The 26,197-nt window shown below is 45.5% G+C and overlaps 1 protein-coding gene across 1 annotated transcript in view; it reads left to right on the top strand.

The window, feature by feature from the left end:
* Window positions 1-26,197, top strand: part of PARP2 (poly(ADP-ribose) polymerase 2) — a 231,218-nt gene that overhangs the window by 167,022 nt on the left and 37,999 nt on the right. The window contains exons 15-17 of the mRNA XM_078652645.1: window positions 10,498-10,625; window positions 13,550-13,649; window positions 21,335-21,433. Coding sequence (XP_078508771.1) covers window positions 10,498-10,625; window positions 13,550-13,649; window positions 21,335-21,433 — 327 coding nt within the window. The remainder of the gene's footprint in view (window positions 1-10,497; window positions 10,626-13,549; window positions 13,650-21,334; window positions 21,434-26,197) is intronic.

Below are 26,197 nucleotides of genomic sequence, written 5' to 3'. Positions count from 1 at the left end.
ACGGCGATGTCATCCCGGCGACCACGAAGCCAACGACAAACACGGATCCGACCGATGCCACCTTTCGACGTGCAGGGGTACTGCTGACGAAAAATTCTCCGGATCCAGTCTGACGCCTGGGGGTAATTCTAAAGGTAAGGAATCTATAACTAATCTATGTCTCTTACAGATATATTGTTACCGAAGGTAAGTAACTTGTTCAACAATTCCTCATATTGAGTATTCTACTACATTCCTGTAGACAAGAGTGCTATAAAAATTTCACACATTTGATTAGCCGATGGAATTGTCAGTAGTCCCAAGAGGACAGTGTTCCTTGGGCTGAGTTTGTAGCTCAAACTAAGCTATACAAATACTGGCAGTAATGCATAGCATAGCATAACCTTTCAGTCAATGGTCTGTTGATGGCAAAGAGGGCTTTCCATTGACTTTTGAAAAGAGCCATAAAAGTCTGACTTGCCAGTGCCAATTGGAGATCGCATCTGGCTGAAAGGATGACCATCTTCAATACTCCATTCTCTACACTGACGCCTTCACTTGGCCTGAATATAAAAAATATAAGGCTTCATGCAGTCATATGCTGCATGCGTAGCATGAGTAAACTGAATTTTGGTAATTGCAGCTGAAGCTTAAATCCAATGTGGGAGTCTTCACTCTTGCAAGAGGAGGAATGTTGTAAGCTCAAAGATATGGGCAGAAAGATTGCTTGCAAAGCTTCTGTAGCCATGAGAGCAGCAACTTCTGCAGTACTGTCCGCAGGTAAGATACAGAATAGTGGGAGATGGCAGCACAATTGACACATTTCATCCTGGCCTACCTAGAAGTCCGCAGAAGGCATATTGGCCTCAAAGTATACAGTGAAACCTTCACGAGCTCTGATGGACTTGGGTATTAATCACAACTTCGTTGTGGAAGTCATGAGGGGATTAGTTTATTTGAAATGCCAAGACCTGAGTGTTGGAGAGGCTGTTTGTTGGGGAAGGCTTCAGAAACTTGAGTCTTTTTTCGACTAAGAATGATGTGGCTAAAGCGTTACAGGTCATCAAGTTAGATCATGGTAGGGTGCAGGCTGTTAGTGCCAAAACTCAGAGTTAGCCCGCTTTCTTCAGCGGATACATGAGATGGATCTATTGAGGTTATACATTATCCACAGCCGCCTACTGTTATTCACAATCCTATCCACAAAGGAAACAAGAAGTAAAGTCTGTCCGAAGGTGGTGAAACTAGAGGAGCCCAACAAAAATGAGCCTACCACCAGTAAGTTGCACCTTTCCAGTTTGCTAAAATTATACCCATTTAAGCTACAAAATAAGCTGAAGTTATGTTCAAAATCCTCATCCGTGCCACCAATCTAATATTGAACCTCAGAGATTAATTGATGCTTCCTAAGAAAGAACAAGGTTGTGAAATTTCTCAAGCTAATGTCCCAATGTAAAACAACAGATTGAGATTGATCTTGTGTTCTTGATTTCTTAACTAATAAATCAAGGAAGACATTTAGATTGGCAATTTTCCAAGAGTTCATTCCAAATCTGCAAGAGTGGTATTTCCTTGTTAGAGCTCAACAATGCTTGCCTTCCTATCATCACCCCCTAAAGGCAGTGGAAGTGTCTCTCTTCATGAGGGGTGCATTAGTAATTTTGATTAGTCCCCTTTTCCCTCCGTGGCACCTGCCATCCACTGGATACAGACCTGCATCTCCAATGGGGACAAGTCATGGAGTTCTTGAAAGACCTTGTTAACTTCACTTACTCGAGGAGAGAAGCCCTGAAACAGGGGGCACAACAAGTGCATCTCTCAAAGGTCATGTTTCTTTAACATCTGATCTCACAAATCGGTGTTTGTAATTGTCCTTTTGGTGTGGACAGTGCTTCCAAGAGGTTTCAGTGATCAACTGTGCTTTATTAAGTAGAGGATTATCTAACAAGGTCCAAAAACTGGTCCAAGTGGAATCTTGCATTATGTAGTCTACCAGTTTGTTAATTTCACATATTGGGGCTGTGCTGACACTGGTGTGCAGTAGTCACTGTGGTGACCAGCGAATGGTGGGCTCTGTGGCAGAGGATGTTTCACAGGGAATTCAAATGCTATGGATTCTATTGTTAATATCATATTGGTGAAAAGAAGACAGGTATTGCACTTCACCAGCTTCACCCAATGCTTCCCATTGGACAAATGTCATATTTTAATCTGCTCATTCAGATGTGTGCGGATGCCTTCTCCACATTCCAAGTCTGTGAAGAGCACTGTCTGTTTCTTTTCTTTGCACTGCACCAGTATATTTCATACACGGTCCTTCGCATTGGCAGAAATGCATTTCCTTGCAGCCGAGCCGTGGTACATTTTTATCCATATTTGGTCTATTTGTTGATCAGTCACTACCTTCCATCAAAGTACATTCATAGCTTGCAGTGAATTCTGCACACTGTACTCCTGGATTTCCATGAACAAAGATATCTTTTGCTTCTAATGATGCTCAAGACTGATTTGATTTGAGTTGTTCTGGGCTTATGGCAAGTATATTCTTATGTATTCTTGTGTCATAAAGGAAACCATCTACAATGTCTGCCACTTTTTTTTCCTGGGTGACAAGAGATTGCTTGGTGGCTGAATTGCAATGGTTGCACTAAAGTGACACATATAAGAGATCTAGCCTTGTATCTGCCATCAGACATTTGGAAGGAAAGGAACCTGCTGTTAGTGTCTATAGTGAGGGCACTGCTTCTAGTGTTGTCCTCAACATCTTTACAGAAAATCTTCTCTTAGACTAGCAGGTCCGCAACTCTTCTGGTCTACAGGTGCCTTGAACATAAGGTCGGTGACCAAGGGGAGGAGGGGGCTTGTGGCAAGTATATTATTATGTAGTCCTGTGTCCTAAAGGGTACCATCTACCACGTCCAGTACAGGGCTGCCACTTTTTTTGTGTGCAGAGATTGCTTGGTGACTGAATTGCAGGGAACTACTGAGCAGGGTTTTCCAAAGTCGGTCCTGGAGGGCTGGATCCATGCCAAATTTTTAAGATAACTCCATTTATCTAAATGGGGATAGGCAAAAAATCTGGCATGGATCCGGCCTTCCAGTATCGACTTTAGAGAACCCTGCTTTAAAGTGACTCAAATATAAGAGATCTAGCCTTGTATCTGCCATCACACATTTGGAATGAAAGGAAACTTCTGTTAGTGTCTTTAGTGATAGCACTGCATCTGGCGATGGCCCGAAGGCCTTTTCAGAAAAGCTTCTCAGGGACCAGCAGGTCCCCAACTCTTCAGGTCCATGGGGGCCTTAAACAAAAGTCAGTGATCAAGGGGGTGGGGGGCAACTTCTCCACATTAGTGTGTTTGCACTCCGGGCAATAAATCTTTCCATGAAATATAACCAGCAGTTAGTCCGAGATACATTACTCCAATTGCACAGTTTCCGGAATTGGCTGTTAAGCCAGAGCAACTCTGGTTGCTGCTCATCTGGCATTAGTGAAGGATTTGGAGGCTTACATACTGAGTTGACTGTATCATGTTTGAGGCGATATCCTCCTAGTGCGTCCCACTAAACTGTTCTTTGCAAAATGTGCCCTCGGTGACCTGATTGAATGGTCAAAGGAAACACTTTGAGGAAATCTTGCCCTCATTAACTGTATTGTTATAATTTATTGCATGTCTATAGCGTCCCACTCAGCCCTTCCTCCAATCAGTCCCTATAGGCCAGTCCCATTCAGAAAGGGCATGATGGCAATCGGATAAGCTTGCACTTGCTATTTGACTTTGTAGACGGGGAATAGCCTGCACCCCTGTCCCGTTGCTTATCTTTTTGCTTGTTGCCTTTGTACTTTTTCAGGCACAAGACTAACATCTGCACAATTGTTTTGGTGCTTCAACAAGCTTGACCTTTCCAGGTTCTCAGTCTCTTCAAAGAGAGGAACATGACATTATTGTGTCACGTATACAGTGCAAGGAGGTTGATACGTAAACATTATTGCAACAAGTGCTTGAATGAAGCCAGTGTTTTATCGTGAGGTACATCTCCTGATAAAAAATGTTTGGATTAACAATAAGGGGCAGTTGAAGCAAGCCTGAAATGTTTTGAATGCATACTTAGTCCTGGAGTGTCATGCATATCCTGGTATATCAAACTGATACCTCAGGGTATATGAAATGCCACCATTCCCTATTCTCCCTAGAATACTTTTTCCTTGTTGCAGATGTCAGGCCTCAATAACTCGTTGCTGAGTTAAGATTCCACTTGACCTGCAAGACTAACTTTTTCGTTTGTTAATTTTTTTTTTCTTTCTGGAAAGGTGATATTGCCTTCATTATATAAGTTATGTGACAAGTTCATAAAGGTAGTGTCACTGTTTAATGCTGTTTTAGGGGTTAATTTTATGAGCCTTTAAACTAAATTAGATGACACATGTAGACCCTTGGAAGCTGAGCCTGTACATGTCAAACTGTCTGAACTTGAATTAAAACAAGACTAGGCAGACCTATGTACTTTAAGAACCTTTAGTTAGACCCATAGATCTTGAATAGCTCAAGCTGAGGGTTTCATAATTTCTAAGATTACTTTGTATGAGAACATCAATTTTACAAAACCCTTTTCTTTTTTGGGTTGTGCCATAGTAAGCTTCTGTGTTGCAGATGTTGGCACACTTGCTTTGATGGTTATTGTTTTTTTTTAGCTGACAAAGTTTCCCTTCTGCAGTGGTTTAAACTCTAAATAGATATTGGCTATATGTTTGGACAAAATGCTAACTTTCTCCTCTTAAGAAAGTTTACACTGGTACTGGTTTTTTGGTCGAAGGCTATCATGCAGCATAGCTGTCTGGTTGCAAAAATATATTTGATGGAGACTTCAGGCCGTAGATTACTTACCTTAGATTTATTCCCAAACATCAGACTGCATCCGGAATCTTTTCATGAGTAGTACACCTGCGCGCTTGTAGGTGCTGTCGTTCAGCTCCGTGTGGCATTGTTGGTGTAGTCTGTGCAAGAATTGACGTTCGTGGACCCTATATAGTTGCCACCCAGGCACGCTGACTTTTCTTTCTGCGCCAGTAAGTGCAGACCCAGGAAGAGCTTACCCCTAAGTCACTTTTTGACTAGGTTTTTCAATGTTTTGTCAAAGTTTTTGAGATTTACCTCCTGGTGTGGCATAAATGTCATTAAATAAGGCTGGCTTCAACCCGTACGGTGCCTTTCACTGACCGATGTCGGTGACGGACCCACATCTTATATGCCTCTAGTGCCTTGAGCGGGACCACGACCCGAAGGCCTGCTAGACTACCATGCCATGCACCCGAAGGCCTTGAGGGAGCGATCCCTCAAGCTTTTTGGCAGCTCGATGTGCAATGCTAGGATGATCCAGGTCCCGGTTGAGATAAAAGTCCCGGGAGCTGTCGTGGAGCTCGCGGTCTTCGTCACACTCGCCTCTTCAAGCCACTCGGGTAAGTCTTAGTCTCTCAAGAAGAAAAGAAGTTGAAGCGTGCTTCGACTTCGCCTTGTCCATCGGCCAACAAGATGAAGTGGCTTTGCTGCTCGAGGCCGGCCTCCACAGATAGGCCAGCGCCTGGGGCGGCTCTGTGATTTTCCAGGAACTGGGGTGACCCCCGCCCAATTGAAAGAATTTTATAAGGCCATGTCCCTCATCTTTGGTCGGCCTGTTACTTTTGGCCCTGCAGGTTCGGGAGGGGTCTCTACTGAATGAACCTTGGGGCACCAAGTATCCACAAATGGTTCCGGATCAGCATCGCTCGTACCACCTAGACCTTCCCCGATGCGGACGCTCCCGGCACCAGTGCTTCAGGCACTACCATCCCCATTCTTATACCGACACAGAACTGAAGAGGTACCGTCCAGCTCCAGCACTGACTGTAGCCATGCCTTCCAGGCCAGAGACTGAGCCCTAGGGTTGCTGGACCCTGAGTAATACCAGACTTATGAGGAACAAATGGACTGATGTGAGGATCTGGGTGCAGCTAGTGGATTGGATACTTCTCCAGTTACTGGCATGGTTTCTCACCCTACCATGGCTATGGAGGAGGGAGCATCCTTTGTTGGATACTTGTAAAGCTCACTGTTACTCTACCCGAGTGTCCTGGCGCTGTAGACCGCTGGGGAACCTGTGCTGGTTTTCCCTGTGAGATGGTCCCTTTCTGGGTATCTCCAGGGTGAAACCAGGCATCCCCGGCGTCTGTGGGGGGCCGTTGTAGAGATGAGGCAAGCTTAATGCCCAGAGTTACAGAGTGTGTTCCCTGGTTAGAGTAGGCACTGAGGCGAGAATTATTGAGTCCGTTGACCCTGGTCCAAGACCCTGCCGCGTCGGGAATTGAACCCTGGTCCCGGGCCGATCTCTGCTTACAGGTCTGCCGCCTCTAACCAGTGAGCCACACCTCTCCACATGTAATGGTTGTGCGGAGGGCAGCGAGGTCCTGGACCGTGGCTTGCCCTCAGTGGCAGTCAAGACTAATGTCTTGACAGAAGTGCTTGATCCAGGAGTGTCCCCATCCGAACTGCTTCTACGTTTCAATGAGGCACTTAGTGATGTCCTGCTTGGCACTTGGTCCAAGCCCAACACATGGGCTCCTGTGAACAGGACTATTGCCCGCCGCCACCGCCTGCTCCAAGGGACCCAAATTTCCTCACCCAACACCCTACCCCGGAGAGCTTGGTGGGCTAAGCCTCAATGTCCCATGTAAATCCTGGGGCATTTCTTACTGCTCCCCCGGACAGGGAATCCAAGAGGCTGGACAATCTTCGGGAGAAGATGTTTTCTTTCACCAGCTTAGCACTGCGGCCTGTGAACACTGTGTTTCTTTTAGGCCGCTATTGCCATGCTTTGTGGGATATAGGTGCACAGGTGCTACTAACGGTCCCAGAGGAGGCCCGGGCTGTGCTCTCCAAGGCTGTTGTTGATTGGAGGGATGCCACTAAGTTCACCATCTGCTGTGGACTACACACCACTACTCACTAGGCAGAGCGATTTTGTCAACAGTGGCCCTGTGACGCCACACTTGATTGAGAACTACTGGCTTTTCAGGGGATATCCAGTCCTCACTCATGGACACCCCCTTTGATGGCTCCCGTCTCTTCAGAGACACAGCCGATTTGGCGCTGGAGCGCCTTAAGGACAGCAGGGCTATGACCTGGTCCTTGGGCCTTTCTATGGCACCTAGTGACCCTCAGTCCACCTTTTACTCCTTTTTGTCGCCACAAAAGGGGTTTACAACAGCATCTTTGCCCGTCCCTCCACCACATCAGCGAAACCTGCTACTTTCCGGTGCCCAAAAAAAACATTCACACAAGAGCTTCCTTTCTTCCGAACGTGGTTACTCCATTTCACGTAGGCCAAGCTGTCACTTTGCCTACTTTTTACGCTCCACCTCATCCCTCCAAGGAAGAGGAGGGACTTCACCCTCTGGACCCAAAAAGAGCGCTGTTGTTTTACCTTAACTGTACGAAAAAGTTCCGAAGGAACAACCAACTCTTTGTATTGTATGTCAGAGCATAGAAAGGAAACCATATTAATACAAACAATCAATACAACTACAATGTTCTACCCAAACAAACAGGGTGGAACAAGGTCCTTTCCCCTGAGCAGACTTGCACAGGAAATCTGGCATTGGGCGAGACCCAAAAAAATCAATCTACAGACAGTACATCGACCATGGGTAGACAACATTACAACAGATCAACTGAGCAGACAAAACAACTGCTCCCACGAATGGGAGTTGAAACAGACAACAGTTCAGTATCCATTAAACATTGGGGAACACCAGTGTTGGACCCGTTTGCAACAATACAGAACAAGAAATGTCAATGCTTTGCCTCGAGGTTTCCACAGCACCTGTCAAAGGGAAATGCACTTTCACTCAATTGGTCACAGACATTTGTTTACACCTTTCCACCAATACCCCTGATGCAAAGAGTGCTACAAAAAGCAAAGGAACCAGGAACAAATATGATTCTCATTGCTCCTCAGTGGCCAAGGCAAACATGGCACCCAACTCTCCTAGAACAATCCAAAGGAGAAATGGTCAGGATCAAAGTAGAAAAAGACCTGCTGACAATGCAAAAGGGCCAGATTTTACACCCGGGACCAGCAGCGCTACAACTAGCCACCTGGCGCCTGAATACGTAGAATTTGGGCATCTCAATCTACCCCTGAGAACCACAGAAATTCTAAAAGAAGCAAGAAAACAGTCAAAATGTTATACATCAAAATGGAAACAATATACCACATGGTGCACCGCTAACAACAACACTAGTTCCATCAATACACAAGAAACAGGTATTACATATCTTACTTACCTCTTGGACAGCAACATCAACTTTTCCAGCCTTAAAGTGTACCTTGCTGCCATAGTGGCATACACAAGAGGAAAATCATGCAAAAGCTTTTTTACAAGACCAGTCATCAAAAGGTTCTTAGAAGGAGCAAAAAGAATAGCTCCACCAAGATCTGCTCCTGTACCCACATGGAGCTTAAATACAGTACTTTCTCAACTGATGACAAAACCCTTTGAGCCCATGCATGCAGCGGACCTCAAACATATTACTCTAAAGACAGTGTTTCTCATTGTTATAACATCACTATGAACTGCAAACATTAACGATACAGGAACCCTACTCCCAAATCCACAAGGATAAAGTAATATTAAAGACTAAACCACAGTTCTTGCCAAAAGTAGTATCTAAGTATCACTTAAATCAGAACATTCTCCTACCAGTTTTCTTCAACAACCCAAATACTAAAGCAGAGAGAAGCCTCCATACCCTGGATGTATGGAGGGCTTTACTGTATTATTTGCAGAAAACAGAACAAATCATGAAAACAAAGCAATTGTTTGTTGCTTACGCACATACCAACCCAGGCTCAGCTGTCACAAAAGCAACTATTGCAAGATGGATAGTACAAGCTATCCAATTAGGTAAACATCCATCACAAGGCGGTCAAAAAACCGCGGTGCTATTGCGACGCATCTTTTACAACCCAAGTCGTTACCACGACTTGCGCTGTAGGGCGCTCTAGACTAAGGAATAGTAGATTTACTATTCCAACACCTTCCCTACTGTATGTAGGCTGGAGTTGGAATAGTAAATCTTACTATTCCTAAGTCCAGCACCCTACAGCGCTAGTCGTGATAACGACTTGCGTTGTAAAAGATGCGTTGTGATGTACCGCGATCATTTTGATCACGTTGTAACATCATACAACCATCCAATTATTTTATGCCAATGCCAAAAAGGAACTAACAATGCAACCAACAGCTCACTCCACTAGAAAGAAAAATGCAACGCTGGCATTTATGGCCAATGTACCCATTGTTTCCATTTGCGCAGCAGCAACATGGGCATCACCACACATCTTTACAAAGCATTAATGTGTGGACATACAAATGAATAAGGAAGCTCAAATTGGAGAGAGGGTGCTGCAACACCTGTTTACATGGTCTTACCTTCACCACAGCCTCCCAGACACGGGAGAGCTTGCTACATAATCTGATGCACAGCATGTGAATCCAGAAAAGGATTCACGCTGCAAAACAAAATGCTTACTTACCAGTAGGAGTAGTTTTGCTTCTTGAAGAATTTCTTGGATTCACATGCGACCAACCCGGCCTCCCCTATAAGGTAAACAAACAGGTGGGGAAGCAAAGGACTACATCAGTATTTTTCAATACCGTCTTATGGATTCAAAACATAATTAAAACATAAAAAAGATTCAGAAGATGGTCACCACGCACATCGACCTACAGGATACTGTCTGACATCACACAGGGGACGCACTTGGAACCAAATGGTGGTCAACAGCGACCACAAAAAAAATGACAATTCTGGACCCAACCACTAGATGGCGGAATGATGCACAGCATGTGAATCCAGAACATTCTTCAAGCTACAAAACTACTGCTAAGTAATTATTTCGTTCTGTATTGCACCAATGATTATACAGTAGCTATATGAGCTTATTTTCCCCAGCCTGATCATTGGTGATACATGGATTCTCTTGATCTGGATCAGATTATATGTACTGTTGAGCACTACTGGGCAATCAAAGCTCAATATTGAAGTCACAACGATAGTGAACCTTATTTTGCCGTTACCAAATGACCGTCACTGGGATACCCCATTTCCAGTCTTTGAAATAGCAAATTACTTTGCAAAGGTGTACGTAAAACACCTGTAGTGAGTTATTTAAAGCATAGTCTTGTAAAAGGTCGACACGGGACCGAAAAAGCTCTGTGACCTAGTCATCTTCTAACAGTAATCATTTCTAATATGAGGAGGGAAGACGGGCATCCTAATTAATTGCATTGTTTTAGTTTTATAAATACGTAACCGGATTTATAATTCTTTTCTAAGAATTCTGATGGTTACGTAAAGGACGTGGACTGTCTTTTTTGCGTAAGGAACAATGTGGTAAAGAAAGTAAATACCCATATGCTCTTTTAACCATGTTAGCACGCTGTTTGTTAATATATTTGTTTTGATTGTCAACTTGCAGGTAATTGATAAATACCTTCGAAGCACCCATGCTGCTACGCATAACGATTACACAATGAGCTTGATAGATGTATTCAAGGTTGAAAAAGAGGGAGAGAAAAAGACCTTCAGAGATGATATTACAAACAGGTATGCTCATTTCCTCATGATTTCTTTGTTACATAGTACAGGGGTTTCAAAACAAAAACAATACTTTCATTATGGGCCGTAATTCACATAAAGACTTCACTGAAAAAGTGGGAAAGTCGAGAGGCAAGTTGTTTTAAACTGGTGCAGAAAAAAACTGAGTAAATGAAAACCAACAATTTTGAAGGGCAAAGTTTCTTACTTTTTAATATTTTTAAGAAAAATACTTCTCATTTATTTGTCGCAGTATGTCGTCCATTCTCAGTGCCTCATAATGCACCCTCCTCCTACCATACATGGCTGTAATTCCATTCGATAGAAAAACTTAACCAACATCACATTTATCTTTTATATTTGACTTTTAATACAATATGTGATTGACTGGAACACATAATCATACCCATTCGTGGCCCTAAAACGCCCCACTGTCTGATACACTTACCCAGCCCTGACCCCTAAAAATCTCTTACTGTCTCCTTATCCGTTCCTGAACCCTAAAAGCCCCTTATAACCCAGTACCGTTTCCTATTTATAAACAATCACTGAACCCTAGAAACCATCTTTCTACCATACACATTTACCCATCACTAAACCCAAAACAACACTTTAAGACAGTTACTACTCTGTACTCCGAACCCTAAAAACCCGCTTTAAACCTTTACCACCCTAAATCCTTACCCATCCAATAACCCTTAAAACGGCCAATGTGGATCTTACCTGCAACAGTGGTGCGTCCATTGGGGCGTGGGGGCGTAGCCCCCCCCCCCCCCCCCCCCGCCCGCAGCTCCCTCGGCGTCTTTGAACTTAAGTAAACTCTCAGTTTACTTAAGTTTAAAGACGCCGAGGTTGAACTGACAATCATGTTAGTCAACATGACGCCAGACCGCCCGGTCCGCGTCATGTTGACTAACATGATTGTCAGACCAGTGGGGGGCAACAAGCATCAGCACAACAGAAGTGCGCATGAGTGGGGACGGAGGGCACCGTGCCCACTCATGCGCACTTGTGTTTTGACCCGTTTTGATCTGTTTGCGCATGCCCATTAGGAGCCCTTTGGGCTCCTAATGGGCGTGCTACGGGCGAAGAATAGCCATGCCCTGGCGCTGCCAGGATTGGCTTAGAGGGGCTGTACCTTTGGTGGTGATCCTGCCCCCCGTCTGTGTGTGGAGGCGCTGCTCTTCCTCATCACACAAAATGTCCCACTGCGAGGAGATTTAAGGGTAAAGAAGGTTCATGTATAACCATAATTGTTTAAAAAACCACAGACCCACCTGTGATGTAACGTGGAATTTATTACAAATACACTGCGGCACCCGCTGGTGGATATCAGGCACAGCAACCTGCCGGGGATACTGGTGAATGGGCGGAGGGAGAAGGGGGGCTGGTCCTGGTGGCTGCGAGAATGGATGAATTGAATTCTATTGATGAAGGGTAGATGGATGAATGTCATGTGGGAGAGTTTGAATTCATGGCTGCAGGTGGATGGATGAATGTCATTGATTCAGGATGGATGGATGGATGGATGAATCATGGATGCAGGATGGATGAATGAATGTCATTGATGCAGGATGGATGGATGGATGGATGATTCATGGATGCAGGATGGATGGATGAATGTCATTGATTCAGGATGGATGGATGAATGAATGTCATTGATGCAGGATGGATGGATGAATCATGGATGCAGGATGGATGGATGAATGTCATTGCAGGATGGATGGATGGATGGATGAATGTCATTGATTCAGGATGGATGGATGAATCATGGATGCAGGATGGATGGATGAATGAATGTCATTGCAGGATGGATGGATGAATCATGGATTCAGGATGGATGGATGAATGTCATTGATGCAGGATGGATGGATGAATCATGGATGCAGGATGGATGAAAGTCATTGATGCAGAATGGATGGATGGATGAATGTCATTGATTCAAGGTGGATATGAACTTCAAGGATTGTCTTCCAGCAGCAGCACAGACACTTCCCCAGTATTAGCTATGGACTTCCCGCTGGTTCACCAGCGCCTGAAGTAGTCTCTGTACATAAAGTAATTCTGAAGGCTGCAAAGTCTTAGATCTTCAACTACCCACCACTGAAACCAAACCGTACTTTCTTACAAAGGTCTTTTTGCACTTTGCTTCAACATCAGAACCCCTTCTCTCCTTTTAATTAAGCTGTTTTAGAGCCTGTTTTGGCATCATGGAAGAAACCCTCTTTACCCCAGCAGTCAAATCTTTATATGGTAATATAGCAGTCCACCCTCCATTGACCCACATATCATAACTGGTGACCTATATAGACTGGCATATCAAAGGTGTAGTAACTCTACCCCAAATGATTGTCATGAGGATACCAACAGCAAAGCCAGTGCCTAAGGTGGTAATATGTGAGATTACCTGCAACAAAATGCCAGCCTACAAGCTTTATAAGAGTGTATTGACAATCCAGCCTTAAAGGCCTACTGACTTTTACATAGTCATTTTAAAGTAAAAAATAAGTCTGGCCCTACTGCCTTTGTCATACTTTTCCATAATAAACGGGTCAGGTCTATAGTCATGAATAGTTACTTGTCATCATAACCATTTCAGTCTAGCTTTGTTGAGCATATGATTTCCCATAAGGCAGTGCAAGCACTCTCATCAGAAGCACACAACTTCTCCCCAATCAAATCTTTACTCAGGGCAACCAGCATATGGGCTGGGCCTGTCTGTCCTACTCGCCACATTTCTGTGTTCTTTTCATTATATAAAGTCTATTGACAGCTGCACTGTCAAGTCAGACCTAATAATACACTTGCAACGAACCTAGCTATCTGTGTGAAATCGTGGGTGATTTTCAATAATGTATAAATGCTGCTGGAGCAGGTGTGTAACTAAATTGCCTGCTGACTGATTACGGATTTTCCCACATTCCTACTTTCAGGATGCTCCTGTGGCACGGCTCACGGTTAACCAACTGGGTAGGGATCCTGAGTAGAGGTCTGTGCGTGGCCCCACCTGAGGCTCCAGTCACTGGGTACATGGTAAGGATGTTAAAATATTATTGGGTGTGAATTCACAATGTGAGAAGTGTTGCCTACACTAGCTATAAAGTTGTTGCTCCTGATGAACTCGAAGCTCTGTATTTTTAATCGTCCTTTCTTTTACAGGATTGCTAACCTATCAAGATTCACACCCCTTTCCATTTTAGTTTAGGGCTTTTTGTGGGCTTTCACTCATCTATCTGTGTCTCTTATCATTAACCTTTTTAAGCCGTAATGCAAGAGAAGAACACAATGATGTCTTCTTTCTTCAGCTGTGACAAAAGATGTCTGAGGAGAGAGGGAGAGAGGGGGCATTAGAACTGAATAGAACCTTCTGTACTTCGTCCCATGGCCGCCTCCAAAAGTTTATTTTGTGATTGCCATTATTGATAATATAAGGCTGTAGCCCAGTGAACAGATATAACCCTTACCTGAGTTAGAACAGACAAAAAGAGCTAGAGACACCATGAAAATAAACAAGTAGGGACTTCAACCTAAGTGATATTAAGAGAACAGGACACCCAGTCCCCTATTCCCAAATACTCGACTCATGACTTCCCAGTTGGCAAACAGCACACACAAGGTCAGGGTACTAACCTGGATTTCTCAAGATGATAGTATGGCTGATGGTCCCTCCTTAAAATGAAAATTAAACCAGGTGAAACACCAAGTTTTGGTTAGCACCTAATCCCCACATTGCAGAAAATTATTCACCATTACCCGGTGCTTTGCTTGCTTCTCCTGGTTTTCCTTCCCTCATTCCACTTTTCTATTTGAGCATCACTGTTCTCATTGTATTTATTGCTACAGTCTAATGTTAAGCATGCAGATACCTTACTCGTTTTGATGGTTCTATGAGTGTATGTATTTTTCTGATAGATACATCTGCTGTGTGGATTCCTCACCTTGTGAATATCCCCTTGCGTTAGCAACATTCGGAAATTCTTTTTGTAGCTTCGCGCCGACGTGGATTCGGACGTCACAGAGGCACTGCACCACTCGCGACTCCGCTGACGTCACCGACGCCTATAACAGGCCCACGCCGGCGTGATGACATCAGTTCCCTTTTTTCCGCGTCGTCGACGCTAACGGTTTTCAGGGATCGTGCTGTAGCTTACAGTAACTTTGTTACTATTATCCTGTTATTGTATCTGTTGTTATACTCTTCGAAATGTCGTCAAAGAAGACGGGATTTAAAGCTTGCGGCGAATGTGGCAAGACTATGTCTATCACCGATCCTCACGAATGGTGTGTTTGGTGTTTAAGCTCCGACCATGGCGTCGAGGACTGTCCTTGCTGCAAGAAGATGACTCCGAAGGCTTTAAGAGAAAGAGAGACGAAACTCCTCGTGGCAAAACTTAAAAATAAGAAGGTTATGAAGTCTTCGAAGTCTCGATCTCGTCGGTCGAGGTCTCGTTCGAGGTCACACTTGGAGTCGTCTTCGGCTCACGCTTCGAAGTCTTCAAAGAAGAAACACAAGAAGAGGAGCCATGAGTCACGCCATCACTCTGGAAAGGACTCTAGTTCAAGACCGAAGTCCCAGGTCAAACTTCTGAGTAAGGAAGTGGAGATTTCGGAGTCGGAACATGATGAGGCTTCACATCCGGATTCACCTGAGTCTCAGAAGCAGGTCCATTCTCCAGTTCTATCCAATCCTTCTGGTCAGGAGGATGAAGGTGAGGAGCAGGGGGCTGGTGAAGTCGAGGTTCCGGTGCCTGCGGGTTCGTCGACCCCGGTTCCTGGGCTCGATGAAGAGGTCGACGTCGTATCGACTCCGCCTCCTCAGGAACAACCCAGAGGTCCATATCCTGAATTTCCAACTCCAGGTCAGGATCCTTCTCAGTTCCTGAACGCCATGTTTGGTGTCTATTCCAGGGCGATGTTCCCGTCTGGTGCACCTGTTGGTCCCACGGGCCCTATGGCCTTTAACTTGGGTGTTCCCCAGGCTTACGCCCCTGCGCCCTTTATGCCTTTTATGACGGCTATACCACCGCATTGGCATTTTCCGACACCACCGGTGTCGTCGACGCCGAAGCGCACGACGCCGACTCCGTCGACGCCGGTCCCATCGACGCCGATACCTACGACTCGGAGGCAGGATTCTGCCTGACCTCGTATTGAAAGACCTCGTCCGACTTCGGGTTCGACGCCGGCACCGACCCCGTCGGAGTCGATTCCGAATCCATTGACTTCTGTTGTGAAGGAAAGATCTCGGAGAAAGGCCCAGAGACTTCTGGAAGAGGAAGGATGTCTATATTCGGATACTGAAGAAGGGGAATTACAGGATTCTGAGGATCCTTTTGAAGACTTGTGTGAGGCCAGTGGGCTTGAACTGTCGCCTGAATGGGAATTGGCTTCAGTGTCAAATGCACCATCAAAGGATGTGGTGCCTTATCACACCGTTATTAAGAAAGCAGCGAGCTTATTAAATATTACTCTGCCCACGGCTGATTATAAGCCTAATATTTTGACTGAGGTGCTTCATTCACCATCATCTATCATTGAACCTATGTTACCTTTCAACAAGGCCTTATCTGAGCCCATCTATGAAGTTTGGAAAAAACCTTTATCTGCTCCTGCAGTTTCTAGAACAGTGGCGAGGAGATATAGAGTTGCACCTGAGGACCCTGCATTTTTATCAACACATCCCCTGCCTGAGAGTTTGGTGGTGCAGGCTGCCTGCTCAAAGAAATCTGCTGGTGCTTTTCCACAGGTTCCTGGAGACAAAGAATCTAGGAAGCAAGACCAAAGTGCCAAGAAGGTTTTCTCATCAGCCAGTATGGCGTTAAAGTCAACCAACGCAACATGCCTGATGGGAAGGTATATCCATGCTTTGATGGATTCTGTCACGCAGTTGATTCCGAAGATCCCTGAGGATGACAGAAAGGATTTTCAGGAAGTGATATCAGACACTCAAGCAGCTGCGAGACAAGTGATTCAGAGTGGTCTGGACACTGCTGATTCGGTGGCTAGGGTCATGGGCTCCTCCGTGGCCACTAGGAGGGCTGCCTGGCTTAAATCATCCGAGTTCTCTGAAGACGTCCAGTCTGTGTTGATGTACTTGCCTTTTGATGGGTCAGGATTGCTTGGCAAGAAGGCTGATACTGCCTTGGAACGTTTTAAGGACAGTAGGGCCACTGCAAAATCTTTGGGTCTTCAGTCCAGGGGTACTACTGGAAGACGCTTTAGAGGGTTTGGAAGATCATCCTTTCGGTCTTACAGACCATCCCAGCAGCAACCTCAGCAGCAGCAGAATACACTGTACAAATCGTACAGGGGTAGACAAAGATCCCGCCCTAGAGGTCGTCAAGCTTCCTCCTCCTCCTCCTCCTCTCCTTCCCAACCCCCGGCCAACGCAGCAAAGCAGCCCTAGATCCGCCATTCCGGATCATGTGGGCCCAGTGGGGGGTCGGCTTACACATTTTCTACAAGATTGGGAATTAATAACATCGGATCTTTGGGTTCTCAATCTTGTAGAGAATGGGTATGCACTTCCTTTCCAGGAATTTCCTCCCAATTACCCTCCTTGCCAGGGTTATTGTTCGGAGGACCACCTGCTTCTCCTGCAGGAAGAAGTCCTGGCTTTGTTCCGAAAAGGTGCGATAGAGGTGGTTCCGGAGCAGGAAAGGGGTCTGGGATGCTACTCCCGGTATTTCTTGATCCCCAAGAAAGATGGCAGGCTTCGGTCAATCCTGGACCTCAGGATTTTGAACCTTTACCTGAAACAGGAAAAGTTCAAGATGCTCACTCTTGCGCAGGTTCTTCAAGCGCTGTTAGAAGAAGACTGGATGGTGTCGATCGACTTGCAGGATGCGTATTTTCATATTCCCATCTTGAAGTCGCACAGAAAGTATCTCCGTTTTACGGTTGGGTCACAACACTACCAGTTTGTGGTCCTTCCGTTTGGTCTTACTACTGCGCCTCGTGTCTTCACCAAGGTGATGGCAGTGGTGGCAGCTCATCTCAGGAGAACGGGGATACATGTGTTTCCGTATCTAGACGACTGGCTGATCAAAGCGGAGTCGCCGGAGAAGGTGCTCCATCATCTGCAAGAGACAACTCAGTTGTTACACAGGTTGGGTTTTTCGATAAATGTACCCAAGTCTCACCTGGTGCCCTCACAGCGCAACCTGTTCATAGGTGCGGTACTGGACACTACTGTGTGTCGTGCATTCCCTCCCCCTCAAAGGATTCGCGACATACAGGGGATGATTCCTTTGTTTTACAATGGAGCGGTCGTTCCAGTCCTGAAGGTCCTTCGCCTGCTCGGTCTGATGGCTTCTTGCATTCTGTTGGTAAACCATGCACGCTGGCACATGAGGGCGCTCCAGTGGTGCCTCCGCAGGCAGTGGTATCAGCACAACAGAGATCTCAGGGAGTCAGTGAGGATCTCCAGAGAAACTGCAGCGGATCTGTCTTGGTGGAGCGTGGAAAGCAATCTGTCTCAAGGGAAGCTTTTTCAGATTCCTCCATCGGTTGCCACAGTGATGTCTGATGCGTCCACTCTCGGGTGGGGTGCTCATCTGGGGGACCTGGAGGTCAAAGGTCTTTGGTCTCCAGAGGAAAGGTTGCTTCACATCAACCTTCTAGAATTGCGGGCGATACGTCTGGCGCTCAAGGCCTTCCTCCCTTCCCTTCGCGGTCAGTCTGTTCAGGTCCTGACAGACAACACGACCGCGATGTGGTACATCAAAAAGCAGGGAGGAGTGGGGTCACAGTGTCTCTGCAGAGAGGCTCTGCGTCTCTGGTCCTGGGTTCAGGACCATCAGATTTGTCTGATGGCAAATCATCTGGCCGGGGTTCAGAACGTTCGTGCAGACAGTCTCAGTCGGCAGTTCTCTGCCGACCACGAGTGGAGGCTCCATCCAGAGGTTCGCGACCTCTTTCGGATGTGGGGGACTCCTCGGGTGGACTGTTCGCCACTTACGAGAATGCTCACTGCCTGTCATTCTGCAATCTCCAGTATCCGTTGCAAGGAGCTTTGGGGGACGCGTTTCAGTTGAGTTGGGGAAATCAACTCCTTTACGCATTTCCTCCCATACCCTTGATTCCTCGGGTTCTGAGGAAGATTCGCCAAGACCGGACCCAAGTCATATTGATCGCCCCGGATTGGCCAAGAAGGGTGTGGTACTCAGACCTTCTCCACCTCTCCTCTCACCCGCCGCTCCGTCTCCCTCACAGGGCAGACCTCCTCTCTCAGATGGAGGGGCAGGTTCTACACCCCCACCTCCAGACATTACCCCTTCATGCCTGGAGATTGAACGGGGCAACTTGATTTCTTTTTCTCTCCCTCACGATGTGGTGGATGTCATTTTGTCAGCCAGGCGTGACTCCACTAAGTCCACCTATTCTTATAGGTGGTCTAAATTTGTTGTTTGGTGCAGGGAGAGGTCTATAGACCCTTCGAGGGCCCATCCCTCGAATAGAATACGGCAGCATCGCCCTCTGCGGACTCCCCCTAACTACAACCGCACCCCTAAGAGCCTCTCTAAACGCTGCAGCGAGACTCATCACTGGGTCAAAAAAACACTCCCATATTACTCCTGACCTGAAATCCCTGAACTGGCTGCCATTTGAAGCTAGAATACATCTGAAAATCGCCTGCATGACACACAAGGCGATACATCTAAACTCACCCGGATACCTCGCTCAGAAACTGACAATCTCTGGAGGAACTAGAAACACCAGAGGCAAAAACAATCTTCTGTTGAAACCTCGAAGATTCCGGAAGAAAAAAACATATAAGCGCTCCTTCTCGGGAATGGCGCCTAGGATCTGGAACTCTCTCCCGACCGAAACCAGGCTTATCTCGTCCACCACACTCTTTAAAAATGAAGTAAAAGCTATCCTCATGGCTAAATACACCTGAACTACTATCTTGATCACTGTTAGTACTCTGCACCGAGCTATACTACATGTTTGACCCTTTTGATTATTTTTATTTAACTGTCTATTACTCACATGTTTAGCTTTGTAACCACCTAGTTGTTCTACTTTGTACTCATGTTGGGCTTAGTCGCCACCAATTTGTACTCATGGACCTATTGATTTATCTGTTTAACCATGCTCCCTCATGTACTTCTCTTTGTAAAGCGCTCTGATATCTGCAAGGATCTTGTCCGCGCTATATAAAACTTTCTAAATAAATAAATAAAATGTATCTGATGTGCTCCAGTTTGCCCTTTCACTGGCACAGCAGGGGCTTGCTGTTGCCACGGTGAAGGGTTATCTGTCAGCACTGTTGGCGTTTATCTGTTTGCCTGACCAGCCCTCTCTTTTTAAATCTCCTATAGTTTTAAGGTTTTTGAAGGGCCTCACTAATAGGTTCCCTCCTACCCCTTTTATTGTGCCTCAGTGGGATTTGAATCTAGTTTTGACATTTTTAATGGGTGCTCCTTTTGAGCCTCTTCATAAATGTCCTATGAGGCTCCTAACCTTCAAAACTGTTTTCCTCGTTGCAATAACCTCGGCAAGGAGGGTAAGTGAGCTTCAAGCTCTTTGCCACAAGCCCCCTTTCTTGACCATTCATGCTGATCGAATGGTTCTTAGGACCAGGGCTGCTTTTCTGCCAAAGGTGGTGACTCCTTTCCACCTTGGCCAATCTATTACCCTCCCTACTTTTTATCCTCCCCCACACCCTTCCAAGGAGGAGGAGAGATTTCACCGTCTTGACCCCAAGAGGGCGGTGTCTTTTTACTTGGACAGGACTAAAGACTGTCGAGTGGACGACCAGCTCTTCATTGGCTTTACTGGCTGCAAGAAAGGAAGAGCGGTCCATAAGAGGACTTTGTCGGGATGGATCGTCCTCTGCATTAAGATCTGCTACTCTTTGGCCGGTAAGGAACCACCAGAGGGTATAAGGGCTCATTCTACTAGAGCTAAGTCTTCGACCTCAGCATTGGCTAGAGGTGTGCCTGTTGAGGATATTTGTAGAGCGGCAACTTGGGCCTCCCTCCACACTTTCGCGAAGCATTACTGCTTGGATACAGAAGTGAGGAGGGACGGTCACTTTGCACGCTCTGTCCTTCAGGATTTCCTGGTCTAGAAGAGTGGACACCCTCCTCCGGGAGTGGGGACTGCTGTGGGACTCTATTCACAAGGTGAGGAATCCACACGGCAGATGTATCTATCAGAAGAACAAGTTACTTACCTTCGGTAACGCTTTTTCTGGTAGATACAATATCTGCCTGTGGATTCCTCACTGACCCACCCGCCTCCCCGTTGTCCACTCTTCTATATCAGAGTTTCTGTAATGTATTATTTGATTGTCAAGGAGTTGTTTATTTCAAATGTTTTATTGCATTTGCTTCACACTGTGTGTGTTACCTTGATTTCTATACTGCGTATACTGTGTATATTTCTACTGTCATCGGTCCGTCCGTGTGCCTCGAAGGCACGGAAAAAAGGGCGGAACTGATGTCATCACGCCGGCGTGGGCCTGTTATAGGCGTTGGTGACGTCAGCGAAGTCGCGAGCGGTGCCGTGCCTCTGTGACGTCCGAATCCACGTCGGCGCGAAGCTACAAAAAGAAATTCCGAATGTTGCTGACGCAAGGGGATATTCACAAGGTGAGGAATCCACAGGCAGATATTGTATCTACCAGAAAAAGCGTTACCGAAGGTAAGTAACTTGTTCTTTGTTTGTTGTATTGTGGACTGATTCTATCTTTTTGTAAATGCTTTCAGTTTGGAAAAGGGATCTACTTTGCGGACATGTCTTCCAAGAGTGGAAATTACTGCTTTGCAACAAGACAAAAGGATGTTGGACTGTTGCTTCTCTCTGAGGTAAACAATTTTACTGTGCTTTACATAATAGGGGCGAGGAAGAGAAAATCAACTGATACATAGTGCACACGGTTTAGAGGAGCAAGGACGTTCTAGCTGCTCTGTGGTTGAATAAATATTCAGGAGGTAGAGATTTGGGTGCAGGAAGGGGAAGAGGTGGGTGTTTTGGTGTTCGGATAGCACACGAGTTGTTTAAAGACAGATTGGTTTTAAGTTGTTTCCTAAATGCCATGGTTCTTATCTTCTGCCCTGGTGTTTTGTAGGTACGTTTCAGTGACTTGATACCTCTTTCTTTTTGAATGGGGGATTATAGCAACAAGTCTGTTTGTATCCTAAAAATGTTGTTTAGGTGGCCTGTCTTTGGGGCATAGGATTAGTTTCTCAGAATTTGAAATCCATCAAAATCAAAGCCACAGTCCTCCTCTCCAAAGACACCGAACACTTTTCCATGATTCTAGTGATCTGTTTGGCTTTTCTTTTTGTGGTATTCAGTTTTCTAAAATATCCATACAGAATGGGATGCTATAGTGGGACAGGTGGTGGTAATTTGCCTTCTTATTCACAAGCAGGACTCTGTCTATGCCATTCACCTTTATGTTTCAATTAATGTAATGCTTGCATACCACGGGTCTCTAAGGCTGTTACCTGACTTCAGTGTATGAGGACTATCACTCCATGTCCTCACGGAAGAGTGCAACTCCTAACAAAGCCCAAAAACAACTGCTTACTGAATGTTCCACTGAAGCTCCCCCGTCAGCTTTAGCGCTGATCCTTACAGATGTGCTGCAAATTTGACGTCGGCAAAAGCAGGATAACTGAACCATTTAGTCAAAGATCATTAAGAAGTAACATTTGCCAGCAATCCTGCCTACTACCTGGCTTCTTCCCGCACGGCTTGCTCTGAGGTACTGAATACTTAAACGTACAATAGAACGTGTTTTGCCGTACTGGTCTTTCACTAGAGCATGTCTCAGGTACTGTACAAGAGTTTGAGGATCAATCTGCTCCAAGTCCTGGGATTGTTGCATGATTTGACTGCACAATAGCCCAAGATGCTATTGGGGCTTCCCAACTAGGACTAAGTTGAAATTGTCTGAAAAAGATAGACAACAGACTCCAGGGTCCTTGATGATTGCTCTGCGGTAGTTCTACACTGGGCAATCTTTAGGCCCCGGGGTTAGAGATAACCTACTCTATATGGCATTAGTGAGATGATTAGTCAGATTATTAAAAAACAGTCTGTGGGCTGCCCACTCTGGAATTAACTCCTCTGACTAACAAAGATTGGTTAGTCACCAAAGCTCCCTCGACTGACCTGATTATGAATGTAACCACAAACTCATTGGGAATGTAATGCACTTAGGCAAAATATACTGGGCTCCTATTGGCCACGTAGGAGGTGGAGACTTCAGTGAAGGATTTGCTTACCCTCCCTTTCACAGCTATCAGGAAGATTTTCTCATTTACTCTCCCATCTAGAAGCAAATGGGATGAAGATTGGGATCGAACCCAGAGGGTCTAACGTCTAGGATGGTCGACCTCAAAGCTGGGGAACCAGGGTCAAGTCTCGGCCGGGGCGTTCAACATCCTGTGATTCTGGGCAAATCATTTAATCTCCCCATGCCTAGCAAAAAATGTATGTGTCCGTCTGTAATGCAACTGGTGTGCATTTAAAGTGCTCTGATACCTTGGGGTCTAGTTTGCGCTATATAAAACTCCCCAAAAAAACAAAAATCACATTTTGTTAACTGCAACTCACTTTTTGGGGATAGAAAACATGACAGCAAACAGCCTGACCTGCCTCTTGTCAGAGGAGCTTACATGTTTAAAAAAAATTGTTGTGGGGATATTTTTAATAGCAGATTTCTCACATTAGAATATCTTCCAGGCACCTATAGAAGTTTGTAGCAGGACTCCAGCACCAATCTCATAACCCCCCAAGCCCCTGTGTGGCGTTTTGCAGCTCCACGCGGGCAACCCTTGGAACTGCTGGCTCCATACCAACCCTGGAAGTGATGGAGCACAGCCACATATAAGCACAACCCCTATGCTTTGATGTTCAATCCTTTCTTCCTGCACCTTCTAATGCAGGCCTGGATCTCTACTTCAGACTTTTCTTTTTTTTTTTTTTTTTCGATCTTCAAAACATTATCTACACATTGTGTAAAACTACACCATTGTCCCACCTAAAACAACTGAATTCAAACCATGCCCTGTCTGCAGGAAGCAGATGTTGGTCATGCACCTCCACAAGGTGTGCCTTTAGTGCTTGGGCTCAAGAGACAACTTAGACATGCGTTAGCTGCACCCTCATGCACCTGAAAAGGATCCAAGACTGGGAGCCGAAGTTCTTTGTTGCCAGATACAAGATGCTACGGTCTTTAAGCAAGTCCCACTCTAAGACATGGGCCCGGTCTCGGTCCCTGGGCCGCTCCTGCTCTACCTCCAAGTCCTCTGGTAACTCTAGGTCCAACACAAACATAAGATTGCGAAGCAGGACTGGACCCCGTTCCCGCCACTCTGATTCCAAAGAGAAGGTGCAAGGCTGTCGTGATGGTATTCGCGCACTATCGAGGTCACCAGCTTAGGAGCTGATCCCTCAGGTGAATCTGATACGCCCCAGCTTCATGTGCCAACGTTGAAGCTTCAGCAAATCTAGGCCTTCATTGAGGCCATGCTGCAGATTTCCAGTCTGATTCCGGCCCATCTGGCGGATCTTTGGATCACATGGAACCACAGGGGCCTCCAGTCGTATTATCAGCAACTCCCCCGGTGCCGTCTGTCCTCTCTGGATCCATTATGAGGCACTTACTGATGCTGTTACAGACTTCAACTCCTGCACAGAGATTTGTGTCAATTTCACGGTACGTTAATGCCAGTACCGACACCACCAGAGTTGAATGATCTGGTGTCAATGCCCATGTCAGACCCCGAACAGATGTCTGACCTTGCTCAGAACGTGTCTCTTTACAAAAACACTAAAGCACAGTCAATTGTCCTACAGCCTGACTCTAACCCAGTGCTTCTACCAGCAGAGGCTCCATTCGCTGTTTTGGTTCTGTCTCTGATCCTATGCCTCAGCTGGGTGCAGACCATGATACTGATGATGATGGAAAAGGGCTTTTCCCCCATCATTATGATGATGACGCCTTATATGATGACTCATAAAATGTCTAGCTTGCCACCTCCCCTGAAACAGAATTTGCCTCGCCACATGGACTACTATTTAATGACACCCTTGCAGATACTCTGATGGCTACCAGGTCGAAACCATGTTCTTGCGGGCTTGTGAATAGACAGGTGACCAGACACACCAGCACTGACCCACATTTTCTCACCCGGCTCCCCACTCCAGTGCCCTTTATTCAAAAGTTCAAATGATCTTTATTCGGAATTAATTCATCCATAAAAGTACATACAGGTTAAACATAAATTTTTTGATAAAAACGAATTGATTTTGTTAAAAAATAGCCTCTTTCAATTACAAGTGGGTGATTATATATCAGAGCAACTTTTGTGCAAATAGCAATATTACAGAGATTCACAATGTGTGGATATTTTACAGAAGTCAAATCCATTGAGCCCAGATCACTGAATGTCTGTGTGCAAATATGCAAAAGTTAGATGTGCAAAGAGCAATTATACAGAGTTACAAAGCACAGATGTTCAATTATTCATTTGGTCAAGTTCCATAGTTGCCCGTGACCGCACACTAGCTTTAAGAAAACAACTCAGTGCAAATACAGCCTCATCTGAGAGCATCATTTGGAACATTCTCATCGCCTGGTTAAAATCCCTTAAGTCATATTTACGACAATATGGCATTAAATATTGAGAAGTATACAGTTTATAAAAACCACAGAAGAAGAAATAATGTGTCAAACTTTGTTTACCACCATTGGAACAAGGACAGTCCAGCTGCTCCAGGTGTTTATTGTAACCAAGGGGGAAGCTTAATAAGTTTACAATACTGCCATCCCGTACCCGAAACAGGAGACTCCTGTTTCATCTTCCTAGTGTAATCAACAAGTACCTCTGCGGTGTGACAGAAGTACCAATGTCGGGCTCAGCATAAGAAATGTATTTTATAATTGATTGTTTGGGGTATTCAGATTTCAACCGTTCCTCCCAGTACAAGGCATACAGTGCCTGTTTGACCATTTTCTTATGTGCGGGAACGATAGTATTCGGGGAGCTAAACAAGAGGCCCTGGCCCACACTAGATAGGCTATTCTCAACAGCTTTCAACCATGGTACAAGATTGGGCCTTTCGCTTTGTTGGCAGTCCGATATTATACTGCGGGTTAAATGGGCAGCTGGATTTAGCCAAATTTTTAGCCAAAAAAGGGCGGGCCTTGATCTAATAAAATCCTCTATGTACAATAACTTTAACTCATTGTGACAGATGAATGTTGGGGCACAGAAAACTCCCCCCAAGATCTTTCTGCAGAACCTGTTTTCCTCTATCTGAATTGGCACACAATTAGAATATCCCCACACTTCTGCTCCGTAAGTTCCCGTAGGTTGACATTGGGTACGGTAGATATTTAGCAGGGGGGTGGTAACATCAGCTTGTTTTGGTTGCCGTAGGGAGAGAATTGAATTAATGGATTTGCCAATTTTATTTCTCCCATAAACGACATGTGGGTTCCACGAGCCTGTATTGGAAAATAGTAGTCCCAAATGAGGGAAAGTGCTAGTGCATTGTAAAGTATTTTCGCCTGATTTAATTGAGGTTATATTGTACTTTCTTGGCCCACAGTT

The sequence above is a fragment of the Lissotriton helveticus genome, chromosome 7 (genome assembly GCF_964261635.1).
Source record: "Lissotriton helveticus chromosome 7, aLisHel1.1, whole genome shotgun sequence".
NCBI classification, from domain to species: domain Eukaryota; kingdom Metazoa; phylum Chordata; class Amphibia; order Caudata; family Salamandridae; genus Lissotriton; species Lissotriton helveticus.
This window is presented reverse-complemented; position numbering and strand designations above follow the sequence as displayed.